At 40.5% G+C, this 17,114-nt stretch overlaps 1 protein-coding gene across 2 annotated transcripts in view; it reads right to left on the bottom strand.

Annotated features, from left to right (window-relative positions):
* Positions 1–3,095: 3,095 nt before the first annotated feature.
* Positions 3,096–17,114, bottom strand: part of PAX6 (paired box 6) — an 18,122-nt gene continuing 4,103 nt past the window's right edge. Inside the window, exons 2-11 of one of the 2 annotated variants that reach the window (XM_019552371.1) lie at positions 16,830–16,960; positions 16,048–16,089; positions 15,739–15,954; positions 15,029–15,194; positions 8,981–9,139; positions 8,091–8,173; positions 7,683–7,833; positions 7,442–7,557; positions 4,945–5,095; positions 3,096–4,121 (exon numbers count right to left, since the gene is read on the bottom strand). In XM_019552371.1, coding sequence (XP_019407916.1) covers positions 4,036–4,121; positions 4,945–5,095; positions 7,442–7,557; positions 7,683–7,833; positions 8,091–8,173; positions 8,981–9,139; positions 15,029–15,194; positions 15,739–15,954; positions 16,048–16,089; positions 16,830–16,960 — 1,301 coding nt within the window. In that variant the 3' untranslated portion in view covers positions 3,096–4,035. The remainder of the gene's footprint in view (positions 4,122–4,944; positions 5,096–7,441; positions 7,558–7,682; positions 7,834–8,090; positions 8,174–8,980; positions 9,140–15,028; positions 15,195–15,738; positions 15,955–16,047; positions 16,090–16,829; positions 16,961–17,114) is intronic. The other variant, XM_019552372.1, reaches the window with a different exon arrangement.

Below are 17,114 nucleotides of genomic sequence, written 5' to 3'. Positions count from 1 at the left end.
TGACATTCACAACGTTTAACATGGAAGCTCTCCAGAGTTCTTTATCAATCCTAATCTCCTGTTAGCGACAATGCAGTCTTGCCCCAAAGATGCCCCAGGTTCACTTAACCAAACCAGTAAGACACTATCCACGATTGTTTTGCCCATCTCATACCTGTAAATAAAGAAATTACGGTTAAAAAGTAGCTGTGGTAGAAAATTTCCTTTCCACCAAACCCCATCTTTTATAATCCATATGGAAAGTGACTCTTTTTCTGTCTCATTTAAATAGGCTCAGTGTGATTGATGTGCTCCTTTTTAAAGGAACCAAAACTAGCATCTTAGCAGTGGAAAGTGATCCCAGTATGTGTGTGCCTTAAACAGTAAAGGGTGTTCAGATGAAAAATACATGTTAGTATACTAAACCTGTCATCCTGGTTCCCCCATGTATATCTAATATATAACAGAATATTTGAAATACAAAATGCAGAATTTTTAAATTATACTTACATATTGATTCCTGTATGACTATTATTTGTGAAGCATCTTGTAATGCCTTAGGGTAGACTAATAAACAAAGTGCAAGCTGTTCTTATGAAATATGATCTCTTTTTTTGCCCTATGCACAGGAATAAATTGTTCTTTTAAATTCAACAGCGAAAAAGCCCATTAATTTTAGTGGTATCAGGATCAGACCCAAAGAAATATCTGAGTAACATGAAGTGATTATAGCAGATTTCAGTCTTCATGGATACCGCAATTCTACAGTAGTGTGAATGAAATAAGCATTAGATGCTGTTTAGAGTACACTGAAGATTTTAAATTACACACTACTTATCAATTCCTTCCTCCTGTTATTTGTGTCTGGTAAAGTAGCATGTAGTCACATATGCGTGCATACATTCACATACACACACATATTTGCATCTTAAATATAAGAAATTGCTCCATGCCCAGTTAGCCACTTACATTGCTCTGAGGTCTAACATGGCCCAGAGCTAGTAATGAGGAAGTGGCATCAGAGCTCACACATGTTGAGAGACTGTTTTCACTCCCCCATTCACCCTAGGGAAGAGGGTCTTGACAGGACTCCAGACACATCCTCCAGTACAATGCACAACTGTCACTGTAACCCATAATGCCTCCAACACGGAGAGTAGCAACCCTTCCAGGCAGGCATTGCTCAGAGGACCAAATGCCCTACCTTCTTCCTAATGTGCGGCCAGCCAGGGACTTTCACTAGCAACCCCATCTTCAAGAGCACAATAACCAGCCAGTGAGCCAGAAACATTTCCTCTCTGCTACAGTCAACTAGCCTCTCACTGCACAACATTCATTCTCACATGTAACTCTGTCACAGTGTTCTTCAAATTGCAAATATAGAGTATAAACTTGGTCTGTAACACATATTATAGTTCTGTTCCTGCTTCCATGATAACATTATTAGAGTCAGAAGGAGAGTGAGTATATGTTTATATGACATCTGTAAAGAAGATACAGGACATGAGACACACTCCTGATCACATACTGGTGTAAAGGGGGAATAACTCCTCTAATTTCAGTGGAATTCTATGCAAGTAGAAAACTCAGGTAAATGAGAGGTGAATCAGGCTATATGTGTGGTACTACATGCTAATATGCAAAAGTGGCAACCATTTCCCAAAAGATCTCATGCGGCTGAAGCTGTTAAAGGTTGCTTTCATTTTCATGGCACAGGCTAGTACTGGGTGTTATACCTACATATGTTGATAGATATAAATAAGTAGGTATGTCAATGTCAGCCTTTTTACCTAGGATTTACTGTGGGTGCCAATGGCATAAAAATTTGACCTGCTATATGGCATGTTTAATTAGATCTGAATAAGATCCGCAGCTTTTATGTGTGTGCATGGGTATACATACATATTCATATGTATATATATGTAAATAATAGACTTTAAAAAAATAAACAACTTTTCAATTGTCATTTTTAAATTAGTAACATCTGTGTAAATAAAGTTATTAAATGCTTATATAATGAACATATTTATAATAAACAAATGTCAATAAAAAAGGAAATTCCAATGTAATGTTTTCTAGAATTTATGCTCACTTCATTTTGTTCTGTGAATGAAGCATTGTGTGATCGCTAAAGAACTTTTTATTTAGCTGCATTTAATCCTGTCAGCAATGCAGGGATTGCCTCAGCACCACAACTTTTCCTAGTCAAGTTTAGAAAGAAGTGTTATCTATAGTTTGTTATAAGTTGGACAAAGCAGAAATTAAAATATAAGAGTTTCACATTATAGCTTTCCTTTCAAGGGCTGTTTGTAGTGCTTTTGCTTTGACTCAGAGCTGCCTGCATATTGGCTTTTAATCATTAGATCTGTTCTTCTCCACACATGACAAATAACAAATGGACTACAATGAACCAGATTCATAGATGTGGGAATGTTTAGATTTCACTGCCAGTGACTAAAGGCCTTTAGCTTTCAGTAGCCAGTCACAGTTTGCATTGTTGTTGTCTGTTGATTTGTCTTCCCTCATTATTTCTTGACATGCAGCTTTCCACCCACACCCACACTAACAACCCTCACATAAAACATGTTGAGAAATTAACCAGGTTATAGGTTCAGTGGAAAATTACACTAAGATTATGCTATGTGGCAGTGTATGGGAATGGTATTAGCTTTCCAAAAGAGCTTTGCTTTTGTTACAAACACATCCGCTCTTTTAAAAACAGCCTAGCTGAAATAATTTTTAAAAGTCAAGAATGTATATACATTCAATTTCAAAATATCAGTCTGGTTGGAATAATTCAAAGTGCAGTCTCCTTTTAGGAGTGCTAGATTTTAGAGTTCATTTAGCACTTTACTGTACTAAGGGAAAACATTTTCTTCTTTCTTTTGTACAAAAGTTACATTAATTTATATATTTTTCCAACCCGTACTACAGACTGCTTGAGTCAAAATCTATAAAGGTATTTACTTGAGGACCTTCCATATTGAAAATCAAAAATAAATTTAAAATAACAGTTGATATATAATGTTAACCTACTATGGTAACAAAATTTGCAACACCACACTATAAGGTTAAAAAGAAAATAGTATAATAAAGGAAATACAAAGGCTTTGGCATGGTTTTTACAATCAACAATGGTTAATTTTGATATGTAGTTGTGAACAACTTCAAAACACTTAAGTTTAAAACTCTTGCAAGCACTTTTAATTGATTAGGAATGAATTCTAGATGCACAAAAATGATTGGACTGTGAACAGTAGTACAGCTATATCTAAGAACAATTAACTTTTGCCGACCAAAAAAGAAACGTATGATGCATGAAAATGTGTATAAAACATCTATAGAATATTCTTGTCAAATATAAATGAAATTAACTTTATTATAGAAATCATTCTGGGAGATTTCTAGGGAAGACAAATACTTACATTTCGACATAAAACAAATTGGATTATATCGAAGACACAATCTACCTTTTATCTATCAAACTTTTCTTCATTGAAGTTCTCTCTTACCCCTTGTTTGCACATAAGCTTCATCTGTTAACAACCTTTGGAAATTCCAACAGATATTTTTCTTACATAAATCTAGTGCGTATTGTTCCAGGTTCAGTTATATGCAATGGAATGATACAAACTTGGAACATCAGTCCATAATCTATGAACAGATTGGTAGAAGTATTCGATATATCTTGATAAAACTCTTAAATTCGTGGCAAAGCTTGTTGATCATGGCTTCCTTTTTTTTAAACAACTTCATGACCAACACAAATCAAACATCCATCCAGTCTACATTGTTCTTTTTTCATTATAACATACAAATGCCCATTTACAAATAATACACCAAAATGAGTAAAAGTTTGGATACCAAAATGAAGATTTGTTCCAACTGATATAATGCCTTCATTGTACAAAGGTCCATGTTAGAGTCTTTTCCATGTGTTACGGTATAGGGCACAGTTGCAGTACAGAAGTACTTTGAGAGCCATTCTTCCTTTATAAAATACTGCTGAACATCCAACTGTTGTCCATATAGTCATTTACAGAATTAACACATGTTTTACTGTAATCTTGGCCAGTATTGAGACATATCGGGTTCACTGCCAGGAACTTGAACTGGAACTGACACTCCAGGGGAAATAAGACCTGAAAATTGAGTGAAAAAAGGTATATTTTAGTTTTTCTCTGTAGAGTACAGCTTTTTGCTTTTCTGTTTTAAAGGGCTGTGCTTGTATTCAGAATATTAAATCTGTTTGATGGCTTTAAACATCCTTCTTATATAAAATTAATTATCATGTTATAAGAAAAAAGGCCAGATCCTCAGCTGAGAATGTGACCAAAACTTCATTAAACCTTTAACCCTCAAATTGTTTTAATCTAAAAAGTGTTTTTAATTTGCTTCGATTTACACTAGTACTTGTTTTTTTATACTTAGTTTTTCTTATCCAAGATACACGGAGATCTGCTAATTAGATCTAGTCTTTTAAAAAGCTGCTTCCAACGTAGTCTAAATCAGCAAACATATCTCAATCCTACAAGTATGTGCACGAATGCTTGACTTTACTAGTATGAATATCCCATTGAATTACAAGTTTACCACTGAAATGCACAAAGCTACTTATAATAGTGAAGTTCAGCTCAGGCTTAACTCTTTGTAGGATCAGGACCTCACTAAAAATGATTCTGCTGTGCCATTGTTAGAACACCACTTCCCTTAAGCAAGTATGTTTTGTCTCTCCCCTTCAGTGGTAACTTAATAAGTTATATACTCTTTAAGCTTTAATTATATACCCTTAAAGCCTAGGAAGGTTTTGGTCCTGGGCTCAGTTCTGCCACTCCCTAAACCAATGGTAAATGTTCCTTGGTAGAGAAATGGTTACCATTAGTCAAGAAAAAAAAAAGATTAGATTAACAGCAAAACCAAACTATAGGAAATGTATCTTTGGAGGATAAATGAATGGATGCTTACCTGTTGAAGTAGTGCCAGAAGTGCCCATTGGCTGGCTGTTCATGTGTGTCTGCATGTGAGGAGGTGTATATGTATCATAGCTCCGCCCATTCACTGACGGACTAGTGGGCAGCATGCAAGAGTAGGAGGAGGTCTGACTAGGTACTGGGGGCTATGGGAGTAAAGGACAAAATGCTGTTAAAGGTCTGTAAATTTAAACATGACTTCAAGCATCTATTTACTCTGGTTTAAAGTTACATCAGCACACAGGAATATAATGGAAGCTATTCTTCTTTGCAAAAATATAAATAAACTATGTACTCAAGGTTGGATGCCTACATCTATATTTAGTTACTTAAGTACACATTTCAGAAATTTTCAGAGATGCAGGGCCATCATATCTGTTGTCTGTTTGTTTTTTTCAAGCTAACTGGAACTAGAAGGTACCTGGTATATCAGAAAAAAAATCTGGCCATTGCATCAGTGCTGAAATATTAATTTACATACCTAACTTTAGACACCTAAGTTTGAAATGTTGGTGCTAATGCAGAAAAGAATAGACCTTATGGTATTTATATGCACAGGTAGATGCTATGTGGGCCAGATTCTGATGTCACATATAGGCTGCTTCCAGACATGAAAAAAACAAAAAAACAATGCTTTACTTTCAGCTCAGTGCCGCACACACTGAGTATGGCGTATACCTAGAAGAGGCATTGCTTTAGTTTGACCCAGCTTGCCCAGTGTCTATGTAGTGAGGCTTTTTGGTACTTTTATCTAATAGCTGATTCAATCAGCTATTAGATAAAGTACCTAAAAGCCCCACTGAAGCACCCAATCTGTACAGATGCTGGGGAGCTGGGTCAAATCAATGTGCTTCCTCTTCCAGCAAAGCACTGTTTTGTTTTGTTTATTCATGTCAGCAGCCATAATACTGATATAAATAAAAAAATAATTTCACTACAACATTCCAGTTAAAGTGAGATCAGTTACATGTGTAATATACACAAGTGTGCATTTATATATACACACACACCCCTATATAGTTGGTTTCCTTATGAGAACTGCAGTCATCCCAAACCCAAGCCAATAAAACCTGTTACTACACAAGTGCATCTGGCCTTCATGGAAGCATACTTTATAAACGCTCTCTACAATAATACTAACATAAATAACTATACAGAAAGGCATGACATAAAATTACTTTCATAGATTATGTAATATATTCTAATATATTACGGCTCACAGTATGTAATCCACTTATGAATTCCTATATTTATAAATTATGCAGTCTTTCCTAAGTAGAAAATACTTAGGCCAGAGTGTTCAAAAGGGTGTAAGGGAATTACCTACCTAAACAGGTGTCTAAAATTATTTTACCAGTCTAAAAAATGTCCAGTCCAAGTTGGAATAATATGAATCTGATGCTAAAGGACCTTCTGCATGCCTGATATTTATCTATGGGACATTACACTGTAGCAGTTTTTTGACTATCAGTCCTTTACCCTCAAAGGTAAATGAAGTGCCCCTCAGATCAGATAACAATATAAGTATTTTGTTTTTTGCCACAGGTTTGAGATACTCTCTCTGCACTGCCTCACTTGATTTGGCGAGAAATTAGTAACGTAGTAACTGCCATACTGGAAAGCTATGTGGTCTGGCTAATCTGATAGCCCATCTCCAGCAGTGTCAATGCTATACGCTTCAGACAAAGCTGTAAAACTCCTGTAATTGGCCAATAACTTACTTGGCCAACCCCCCACCATTAAAAAGGAAGGAATTTTGCATCTGAAAGGTCTATAGAATCAGACCCTGAAGGAACAGACTTCTTCCTAACCCAGCTGGTGATCAACTTATGCTTTCAGGCATGAGGATTGACAGCTCTTGCAATTTTAACTTTGCTAGCATAACTGCAGATGCTAATCACATCCATTTCTCAGGTGTTCCTAGTTTGCCTGTAGCCATAATACCAAAGCAACAAAGGTCTAATCCTTTTATCATTTCTGTAAGCTATTTAGCTTGCTATTACTGCAACAGTGAGTTCCGTAAGTTAATGTTTTTTTCTTTTCAATATTTCTCATGAGACATGTTCATATTATCTGTTGCCTTTTTACTTTGGGCACCTCCTTGTTCTTATATTTATGGAAAACAATCTAAAGGAGCCCCATACCACCCCTCTCCATTCAATATTGATCATTATGAGTTTAAAATATCCCTTCTTACATCTCTCCTTTCTAAATTATATCATTCTAGTCCTTTGGATCCCTATTCATTTGTTGCCCACTCCCAGCCTGGTTCCACAGCCTTTCCTTTTTGTTTTACCTTTGGCTGGAAGAGGGATATTTTCAAAGGTGTATCTAATTCCCCCTGACCTGCAGTGAGAGTTGAGCACCTCGCTCTTAATAAAGCCTGTCTCTGCATTCTGTGCACACCATAAGTTCCACTTCCTTCCAAGCAAGTTCTGTGTACATTTGGCCCTTAATCACATATCTCAAAGACAACTTGATGTATTACTTACTTGCATAGGCAGGTTGTTAGCCATTGTGAAGCTAGGCATAGGTGGCAGAGCACTGTATGTGTTTGTTAGTGCTGTGTCTGTTCTGCCCAACATTGAACCTGATGTGAAAGAGGAAACTATAATAGAATAGACAGATAGATGAACACATTAGTTTAAGCTTGAATAAAAATGATAATCTATTTTTAGAGAGTTGTGTTTTATTTCCCTAAGAGGATGTGTTAATGAGAATTTGTTCTATTACCAGGTGTGGTAGGTTGTGGGATTGGTTGGTAGACACTTGTGCTGAAACTACTACTGATAGGAATATGACTGGGAGTGTTGCTGGCTTGTCTTCTCTGATTCCTCAGCTTCTCTTCCCTTCTCCACTTTGCCCTTCTGTTAGAAAACCACACCTACAGTAAAAGAAGTTAAAAAAATGATTACAGAACTAGGATAACATGCACAGAGTCACTTATTCCTCACATAAAGTAAGGAAAAACTAAGAGAAAACCTTCTTGAAGAGTAACAAAATGGTATGTAGAAATAACCCTATATCTGCTGATTTTTCTTTTAAAATATGAGATGGCTACATGCTTAATGATCATTATGAATCCTATGCAACTTGATAAGTCACTCACAAAAAAAAATAATTACACTGTAACTTGGGTACCTGTATTCTTGCTTCAGGCAGATCTATTTTGGCAGCTAGTCTCTCTCTGGCAAACACATCAGGATAATGGGTTCTCTCAAATTCTGAAAAAGGAAATGTTGCATTCCAAAGATTTTTTTTTTAGAAAGAGGAAATTAAAACAGCTACATTTTAAATTTGGGGTCTTGTTGCCTATGCTCTAAATACTTGGATAGGCATTTTATTAACAGTGAAACTGAACTTGCTGTATTTGCATGTTTGTTAGAAATAGCAATAATGTTCCTTCATCATGGACATAAGCTCACAGAGATCCCACAAGGATTTGAAGGATTGGGACCAATGTTAATATTTCTTAGGGAATGTTAAGGATGGATTACTGGAATCTATACTCATAATCAGCAGGCGCCCCAATACAGCTGGAAATCAGTCACCAGCAGGTGGCATGGCACAGAGTGAATCACTGCCAGTGCAAGATCTCAGCCCCCATGCTTTTTGGACATGTAACAGTATGATGCAAGGCTACAGAGTAGCACCAACAGCTTGGGAGTCCCAGCACTCTGATTTAGCTCACATCTGCAGCATGCTCAGCAGCTTTTAGGAAATCCGATATGTATTTGATGAGAAGACGGGGTAAGTGAATGGTAAGAGTTTGGGATAACCTTGATGCTTACATTCCTTTTAAAAATCAAAATGTCCACAGCTGTTCAAATACTAAATGGCCATGTCTATAAATAAACCTCTGAAGCATACTGAAGAAACAAAACAGAAGGGGAGAGGGCCACTGACTTAATACAATTCAATCTTTTAAAATTAAATAAAATGAAAACAACCTGATTCCATTTAGCTTTTGACATGACCAGGATGCTTTTTCCTTGTCTGTCCTACTTCACCAGCTTGAAACCGTCACTCACCTTTCTCAAGAGCTTCAATTTGCTCTTGAGTAAAGGATGTCCTATTCCTCTGCAGCTTTCTTTTCAGCTGAAGTCTCATCTGGGCCTCATCTGAATCTTCTCCATTAGAGCTGATGGAGTTAGTGTTTTCACCACCTCCTTCCTGCTGCGGGCAGCCATCTGCAACAATAAGAATAGGAAATTGAAACAAATGTAGCCCAACTATCAGCTTCTTATCAATGCAAGATACAGTAATAAACAAGGTCAGCCATGTTTGCTGACACCCTTTCTTAAACATACCTCAGGTGTCAAAGTAATAGTTCACGGCTAACATACATTATATAGTAGCATTTTATTTTCCAATAATGCTATAAATATTAAACATGAAATATCAAGACCATATAATCTACATCTCATTTTTCCCTGAAATAAAACCTGCATAAAATAGTTTTCACTGCAAATTATTCTTCTTATTGGATCTTTGATTAAATGCCATGCCAGTCTCCTTTCTCTGCAGAATGTATTTACCTTTTGCTATATTTAAAATAGTGATGTTCAGTATTTCATATTATCTATAATCAGTAATTCCTATCTAATCAATTAGATGTTGATAGGTTTGTAGAAAATGCTATTAAGAAACCAAACCAAGCTTGTAATCTTTTTTAAAAAATATTTATCCAGTTTTTATTTGAATTCTGCACAGTCAATTTCATTTTAAAGGTTGTGAATTTAGAAGTGCCTGCATTGTTCTGCAGTTTTATTCAACTATTGTATGAGTGTGCATTGCCTTGACACCTATTACTGAGCACAGCTGTAATTATATCATCACCAAGAACAGGCTATAATTGCTGAAAATGGAATTTTATATTTAGATAAAAGGACTGTCCATTCTTTGTAATGTGGTGCACCAGAGAAAAGTAAGATTTCTTTTAAAATTTTAACATGTAATTTTAAAAGAAATAGTAACGAGTTCACTAACTAGCTAAATATGCTATTCTGCAGCTGAACGTTTGGCATATCATTTAAGTGGTACATTTTTAATTAGGGCATTTCCACCACTTTTAATGTAATTTCTATCATTAAACAAGGGAAAGTTTTATTGTGTTCACATTTCTGTTGGACGTAAAGATGTGCACTTGGTCTAGCTGTCTTTCAAAGTGTCTGCAGACACCAAAAACGGTTTGCAAAAGGAATGGACATTTCTCTGAAGACAGAGAAGTCACTAAATTAAATCTCCCTCTCTTTTCAGAGCATATTTTTCAAGACGTTTTGATGTTGTTAAATGAAAGATGAAATAAGGGAGCCAGGGGCTACTTATGCTAATTCGCTTCAAAAGTTATGCTAAAAATAAATAGCAACATTCCTGTTACATCCTTTAAATATTGTGGGAAATCAACTTTAAAGTAATATCGTTTAGAATCACCTAACAATAGGCACAGCCTTCAAAGCTTTAAGAGAACTGTGACAGAATCTGGTAGGATCTTTTCAAACACTTTGAAATGTTTTAAAACCCCAACTTTCTCCCCCATTTAAACAGTTGGATTCATCTACAGTGGTCACCATATGGGCGTTTGTAGATCTATTGAGATGACCACCAACACTTGAATAGAAAGGGGCTGCTTTTCACCAGTACACAATGCCAGCAGAGTAAGGGAAACTATTAAACTCTTGGGGCAGGAGAGTTGGCAAACTTTCGTGGGCAGAATTTTGAGGACACAATCAGGGAGGACAACAAAAGGATTCTCTTGAGGCGTGCAGTGGTCCACATTGTATCACAAGGATCCCAGTCAACAGACTTTTCAGTGAAGTATGTTAACCTTTATGCACTACTATCATTAATCACTGTCCCCTGGGCTGGGCTACTCAATGCTATTTAGGATTTTTACTTTCTATAGGAGAAGAGAAAGAAAGAACACCCCTAAACTTGTGAATAGGACATCTCTATACACTGAGCCTGTTTACTCAACACCAGAAAGGGAGAAAACTACTTAGCTAAGATTAGATAAGCTTCAACTAACATATTAGAGCGCAAGGGTCTCTGGTTTTATTTACTGGTGAAAGTTTCTGGGTGCCTTTTAAAGTGTTTTCAGAGTAAAGGCTCGTGTGTTCGGATCCTAGCTCGGATTTCCCTTTAGAAATGCCTCCCAACAGCTCCGCGATGTTTCCCCCCTACTTGTTAAGCAACTCCTAAAACGGACTTAAACTGCTCCCTGCTTATCGCAAAGCCAGGAAACTCCCAGCTCCTGGAGAGGAAGGGGAGCCTCCGGGCCGGGTGGATGGCGCAAGGAAAGGTGCCCGGCTGCCGTCCCCTTTCTGCCAAGCGTTTTCCCCGCGCGCTCCGCGCTGCTTGGCGGGGAAAGCTGAAGGCTGCGGCCTCGAGTGCATTGAGCCGCCCGGCTCTTTCCCCCGGGGGTGTTTGGAGTCACTCGACGGCCCCCGGCGAGGAGCCCGGGCGGCACGGACTGCTTCATTTAAATGGCCACCTCGCCCGCTCCTTTAATTTAAGCTTGTTGGGTGATCAGAAAGAAAGAAATAAACTAATCAAGCCGTGCCTGCGTCATTCGCCAGCATCTCGCAGTGCACAGGCTGCAGGCGCTGGGAAATATATATATATATATATACACACACACACACAGGTTCAAGTGAGATCACCAAGCAGCCCTAAATCTTGCTAGAGTAAATCTTGATCCTGAAAAATGGAGTGACTTTTTTTTTTTTTCAGTTTGAAGGATCTGTATTTCTCCAGTGGCTCCTAAAGCTTTCAAAGGACGGGACTTTTTTGCTTTGAAAGCAGCGCTTTCTTGCAACCTGTGGAAACTTGAGCCTTCCCTCCCTCCCTTCATGAGACAGACCCGTGCCCCCCCGCCCCCCTTGATGGAGCTAAAAGTTTGGAGGCGGAATCACCAATATGATTTTTAAAAGAGCGCGGTGGACGATTAAGTTATCTCTCGCTCTCCTTTATTTTTTTAAAGGGGGCCCTTTTAGCAGCCCCAAAGAAACGGTCTCAATAGGCTGTTCCACCTTCCAGACCTAATCCGTAAGAAAGCGAGTGAATGTGCGTCCTATTATCCTATAGCCAGACCATCTGACGCTGGGTATAGGATTTGTTTCCTGGAAGAAAAAAAAAAAAAAAAGACGCTGGGAAATAAAATCATTCCTTAGTTTCTTAGTGTCTTAATCAGTGAGGCGGAAAACAAGCAAAAAAAGATAGCAAACCAATTGCGGCACCTTTCAGCTGTAGAGCCGGGATCAAAACATTGTAGCATCGGTTGAAAGAGAAAGTGTCTAAATCCTATAGAAGGCTTTAGTCTTATGTGGGGGGGGGGGGGAGAAAAAGATAAGAAACAGTGTCTCAGTGATCCCTAAAACCACTAAATCACTGGAGAATTTCTCCCGGATAGAGATGTCTCTTTTTGTTCTGTCAGCCCTCATGTATCCATTATTTTATTCACTGCTGCATGGCGTTTATCAGATTGAGACCATATTTGTCCCCCTCTGAGACCTAACCTTGCCTTATGCTTTCTGAGTAATGGACTCTTAAAATCCAGTAACATAGCCCTGCAAGGGAAAAAAAACATTAGAGCCAGCATGAATATTCCAGAGGAAAGCCATTTTATTAATTTTAATTTGGGGAGGCAAATCCTCGGAGGGCCTCAGCCCCTCCTCCTGCCCCCACTCCTTTGTGACTCGGGGCCAAGCCTCTTGTGCTCCAAGCTGCTTTCGCATGGCCGTGTTTTATTTCGTGCCCCCCCCCCTTTTTTTCCATCCCCTCTCATTGATATTTTGTTCTAGCTGGCGAAGGGGTCCCCAACCCCCTGACACATTCCTGGTCTGGGGGGGGACCCTGGGCAAGAGGCTCGTCCAGCACAACGCCACCAACACTCATAGTCCAGCGAGGAGCTGGGGGGGTGGAGGGGGGCACACTCCCAAATACAAAGAGACAAAGGCGGCCCCAGTGCGCCCATCACCTATTATATAACCCTGGCAGGGCGGGCCACGGCCTCAGGCCCGGGCACGCACACACTAGTGGGCGAGTGGTGCTGGGGGGGGTCGCCCCCATCCAAGCGGGACGTGGCTGGGGGGAGGGCAGGGCTGCCAGGGCCGGGGGTGTCGGGGCCCTGGCAGGTGTCCCCTGACACGCACCCCCCGGGGCAGAGGGGGAGAAGGGGAGGGGAGGCAAAGGGGGGGCGCGGGCTCGGATCCCGCCTTGATGCCTACATATAACACGTTCCTAGAGGGAAAGAAAGTGCCTGAATCCTTCTGAATCCTATTGACGAAAATGACACTCATCTGAGTCGCTACAATGCGGGCTCTGAGCAGCCTGTAATTTGATTTAAGAAAGAGGAGGGGGGCGGGGGGAGAAAGAGAGAGAGAGAAGGAGCTTTGAAAAGTGGAGTTAAACTCCAAACCATTTCCCCTCCAGGCAAGCAGCCGAGGGGGCGGCCGCAGCCGCGGGGGTGCCGGCCGGGGGTGGCATTGCCCCCAGGCTGCCAGACCAGGTCGGGGGAGGGGAGAGGGGGCGGACGAGTGCCCCTGCCTGGCTCCAGCGGCCGGAGGGAGAGACCCGCGGGGGTGGGAGTGGGAGATCCGCGCTGTCCAGCCCGGGTGAGGGTGAGGGCACCGGGACCCGAGCTCGGAGCTAGGCGGGGACCGGGCGATCATTAGGACTCTCCCAGTCCCAGGGAGGGAGATGGGAGACACACACACACACACACACACAAAAAAAAGCGAAAGCCTCGCTCTCTATCTTTCTAGTGTCCTTCATAGATTGTTTTCTTCTCTTAAAACTGACATGTCTAATTGGCAAGCGGTGCCATATCGTGTCCAGAGGTCTCCTGTGGAACATTTCTACAGCTGTCTCCTTCAACTAGACGCTTATTCATGTCGCCTTAATGAGAAACAAAACGATCTCTAATGAGCAATTACATAGCGACAGAATTGTTCCCATAACAAATTCTTGCGTGTGACAGAAACATCCTTTGTACCAGATATTCCGCATACTGTTACTGATTTCCCTCCCCCCCCCTTCCTTGAGGGGGCAAAACAAAAAGCAGGTTGTTAGATAGACACCTCTTCTAAAGGACTGACCACAGCCAGGGGAAGGGCTGCATCTGAACAGAGGCTGCATTCAAAAAAGGAGCCATTAACCATCTTAAGTATGTAACGTAACATCCCATTATCCTTTATATTATCCCCTTGTCATTCCTACAACAAATACCTATTAATCTTCAGGATAAACAGTTTGCTATATTCACAAAGTTGTTTCAGGTCCATTGAGGAGGGGCTATTATCAAGCCTACAGAGATAGTCACCTACAGGATGGCCAAGCTCTCTGGAGGGACCAACCCTCACGCAAAAAGCGAGCCCGGATGGGGAGCAGAAACCACCCATTCAAAGGCTGACGCACAAGGTGAAAAATCAGTTCAGTAACTCAAGCGCCTCTCCCCTACAGCAGGTCTGCGTTGCTACTTGGCAGGCGCTTTTCTACAGAAAGACATTGTTCTCAAGGCAAAATTTTAGAACAAAACTGGAAACCGATCCGCTAATCAGCCCCAACGCTTCCTTATAGCTCCTCCATGCATCTGTATTTATTTCCCTATCACTCCATATGCTTTTCTACTCATAGTCACATAATTTGTCAATTACAGGAACGCACAATATGATACAATTATGTTTACCTCGCAATCTGTCAGCGAGTTAACTTGTCATACTCCTACGGGAGGGGGGGTTCTCCCTGCATGTGAATGGGAGAGTTAGATCTCGCACTCCCTAGCTTCATGGCGAAGGGGTAAAGCGCTCCTGTCGACATGGCTGGACTGGAGGGAGGGGAGCTGTAAAATCTGCTCCCTTCCAAACTCTTCTGTGAAAAGCCTTCAGGGACGCGGTGTAGTGGATCCTGACTTAATTTTCTGGGCTGGGGGGAAATGCCCAGTGAAGGCAGTCAACCTTCCTGCTCGCTTCTCCTCTCAGGGGCTCTGTGAAGAGGCCAGGTCGGCCAGGATGGGGTGACACCTCTGGCTGGCCAGCCTGGGCAAGCCCAGATTCCCATCTCACTGGGATGTGCCTTACCTTGTGTGGGCTGCCCTGGCACGGAGGTCCCGGGGTACCATCCAGGTCGCGTGCCCCATGTCCCTGTCTGTCCATTCAGCATCCTTAGCTTGTCATACATCCCATCGGCACCCATCTGTTGCTTTTCGCTAGCCAGGTTGCGTAGAACTCTGTTTATTGACGATACCTGAAAGGTAAGCAACATTAAACAAGATGGTCGTGGGGAGCGCTCGCACAACATGCTCGCAGTTCAGCACCACCACATTCATCTACATTGCACGAGGCTGTGCATTGACTTAACCTGGACTTAAAGAGATTAGCTAATAATAATTTGACTGAGTAAAGCGGCCAGGATAAACTGATCGCCCTGTGTTGCGATTTACCAGAAGTCATTAATGATTAACCCATGGAGCGTTTCGTTGTTCTGCTTACTTAAAGCCTTGCAGTAATATAGAGAGAGAGGCAGAAAAAGAGAGAGAGAGAGAGAGAGAGAGGAGACGTCCTTTTACTCTATTTGCTTGAATCCCCGATGCATTAGACATAACGGAGGACAGTGGTTTCTTAAAGACATTTGTCAAGTTCTTTATGCAAAAATTTGTCTGACCCCGCTACATGCAAATGACGTGAACTACCATCCTCTCAGTTGATATCAAAACAAAGGAAGCAGAGGCTTGCTACAGGCTACCCAGGCATTGAACACAGCAGATAGGAAGGTTTTTTCGTGAACTTACACTGGGTATATTATCGTTGGTACAGACCCCCTCTGATAGTAATCTGTCTCGAATCTCCCACGCAAAGATGGAGGGGCACTCGCGTTTATACTGTGCTATTTTGCTTACAACTTCTGGAGTCGCTACTCTCGGTTTACTACCTCCGATTGCCCTGGGTCTGATGGAGCCAGTTTCGTAATACCTGCCCAAAATTTTACTCACACATCCATTCGACACCTGGATAGGGAAGCGGACAGAAAATCACATTATTAATAATTTCAAGACAAAAATAAAATTGTTTAAGTATGCATTAAACAATGACAAGCTTACGTTTTGATTGTCCAGCACTTGGACTTTTGCATCTGCATGGGTCTATAACACAAAAATATACCTTAAATGGTATGAGAACTTACTTAGAGAGTTTTTTTCTTTCTTAAAAAAAATTACATTTGTGGCCCTACAAACTGCAACTGTGATACTTTAAAAACATTTTGAAGAAAAAAATCTGGTCAAAATGTAATTCTTTTAGTATCAACGCTAAAATATGCCTTAAATCTGCACAGTAATTATGCCAGACTAGTTTTCATTATATTCAGTGTTCTTATAATTAATTATTGTTTTGGAGAGGGGATAGGTGGAGGAGGATATAAAGCTTAACATTTACAATCTCTCCCTAACATGTGCCAAATCAGGTCAGCGGCCATCAACACATATTTCAAGCTAAAATGGCGTGGGTTTTGCTTTTGTTGCTTGTTTAAAAAAAAAGAAGAAGAAACAATAAGCAACGTCAATGCATACAGATATCATGAAATCAAACGTAAATAGGAGGGAAAAAATTGAAATTAGGCTGAGTTGTATCAGTCCGTTTACTACGGCCAACTAACTGTAACGAGAGTGCATGTTATCACCGGATGAAAGGAAAGAAAAAATTAAAAGACTTTTTTGTTTGTTTTTTAATAATAAAAATTAAAAGGTAAGCAGATGAATTCTCGCATTAGGCTGGACCGGGGGTGGGGTTCAGTCATTAAAGCGTTTTACAGTCAGAGATGGATAAGGCGTTTCTCAAGCAGAGCCATTACAGAGCAAACTGGGGTGGCGACCAGCGTTTTCACCTGCAGGATTCTGGAGATATCGCACGGACGAGCCCCACTATGCGCTAGTTCCACTATTTTCTGTCTGGTTGAATCTGGCAGTGGTCTACCGTTGACAAACACACCGCCGAGTTGATTCACTCCGCTGTGACCTAGAAGGGAGGGGGGGGGAGGAAGAAAAACAAGAACAATAGCATCCTCAGCTACCTGCGGATCTGTGACAACCTCAACTATCAGGTTGCTGCTATTGATAAAAAATAATGTGCCATCCACATGAAAATAGAACTCCACAGCTTCAGACATCTC

This window comes from Crocodylus porosus, unplaced genomic scaffold, assembly GCF_001723895.1.
Source record: "Crocodylus porosus isolate Cpor-Errol unplaced genomic scaffold, CroPor_comp1, whole genome shotgun sequence".
Lineage (NCBI taxonomy): Eukaryota > Metazoa > Chordata > Crocodylia > Crocodylidae > Crocodylus > Crocodylus porosus.
This window is presented reverse-complemented; position numbering and strand designations above follow the sequence as displayed.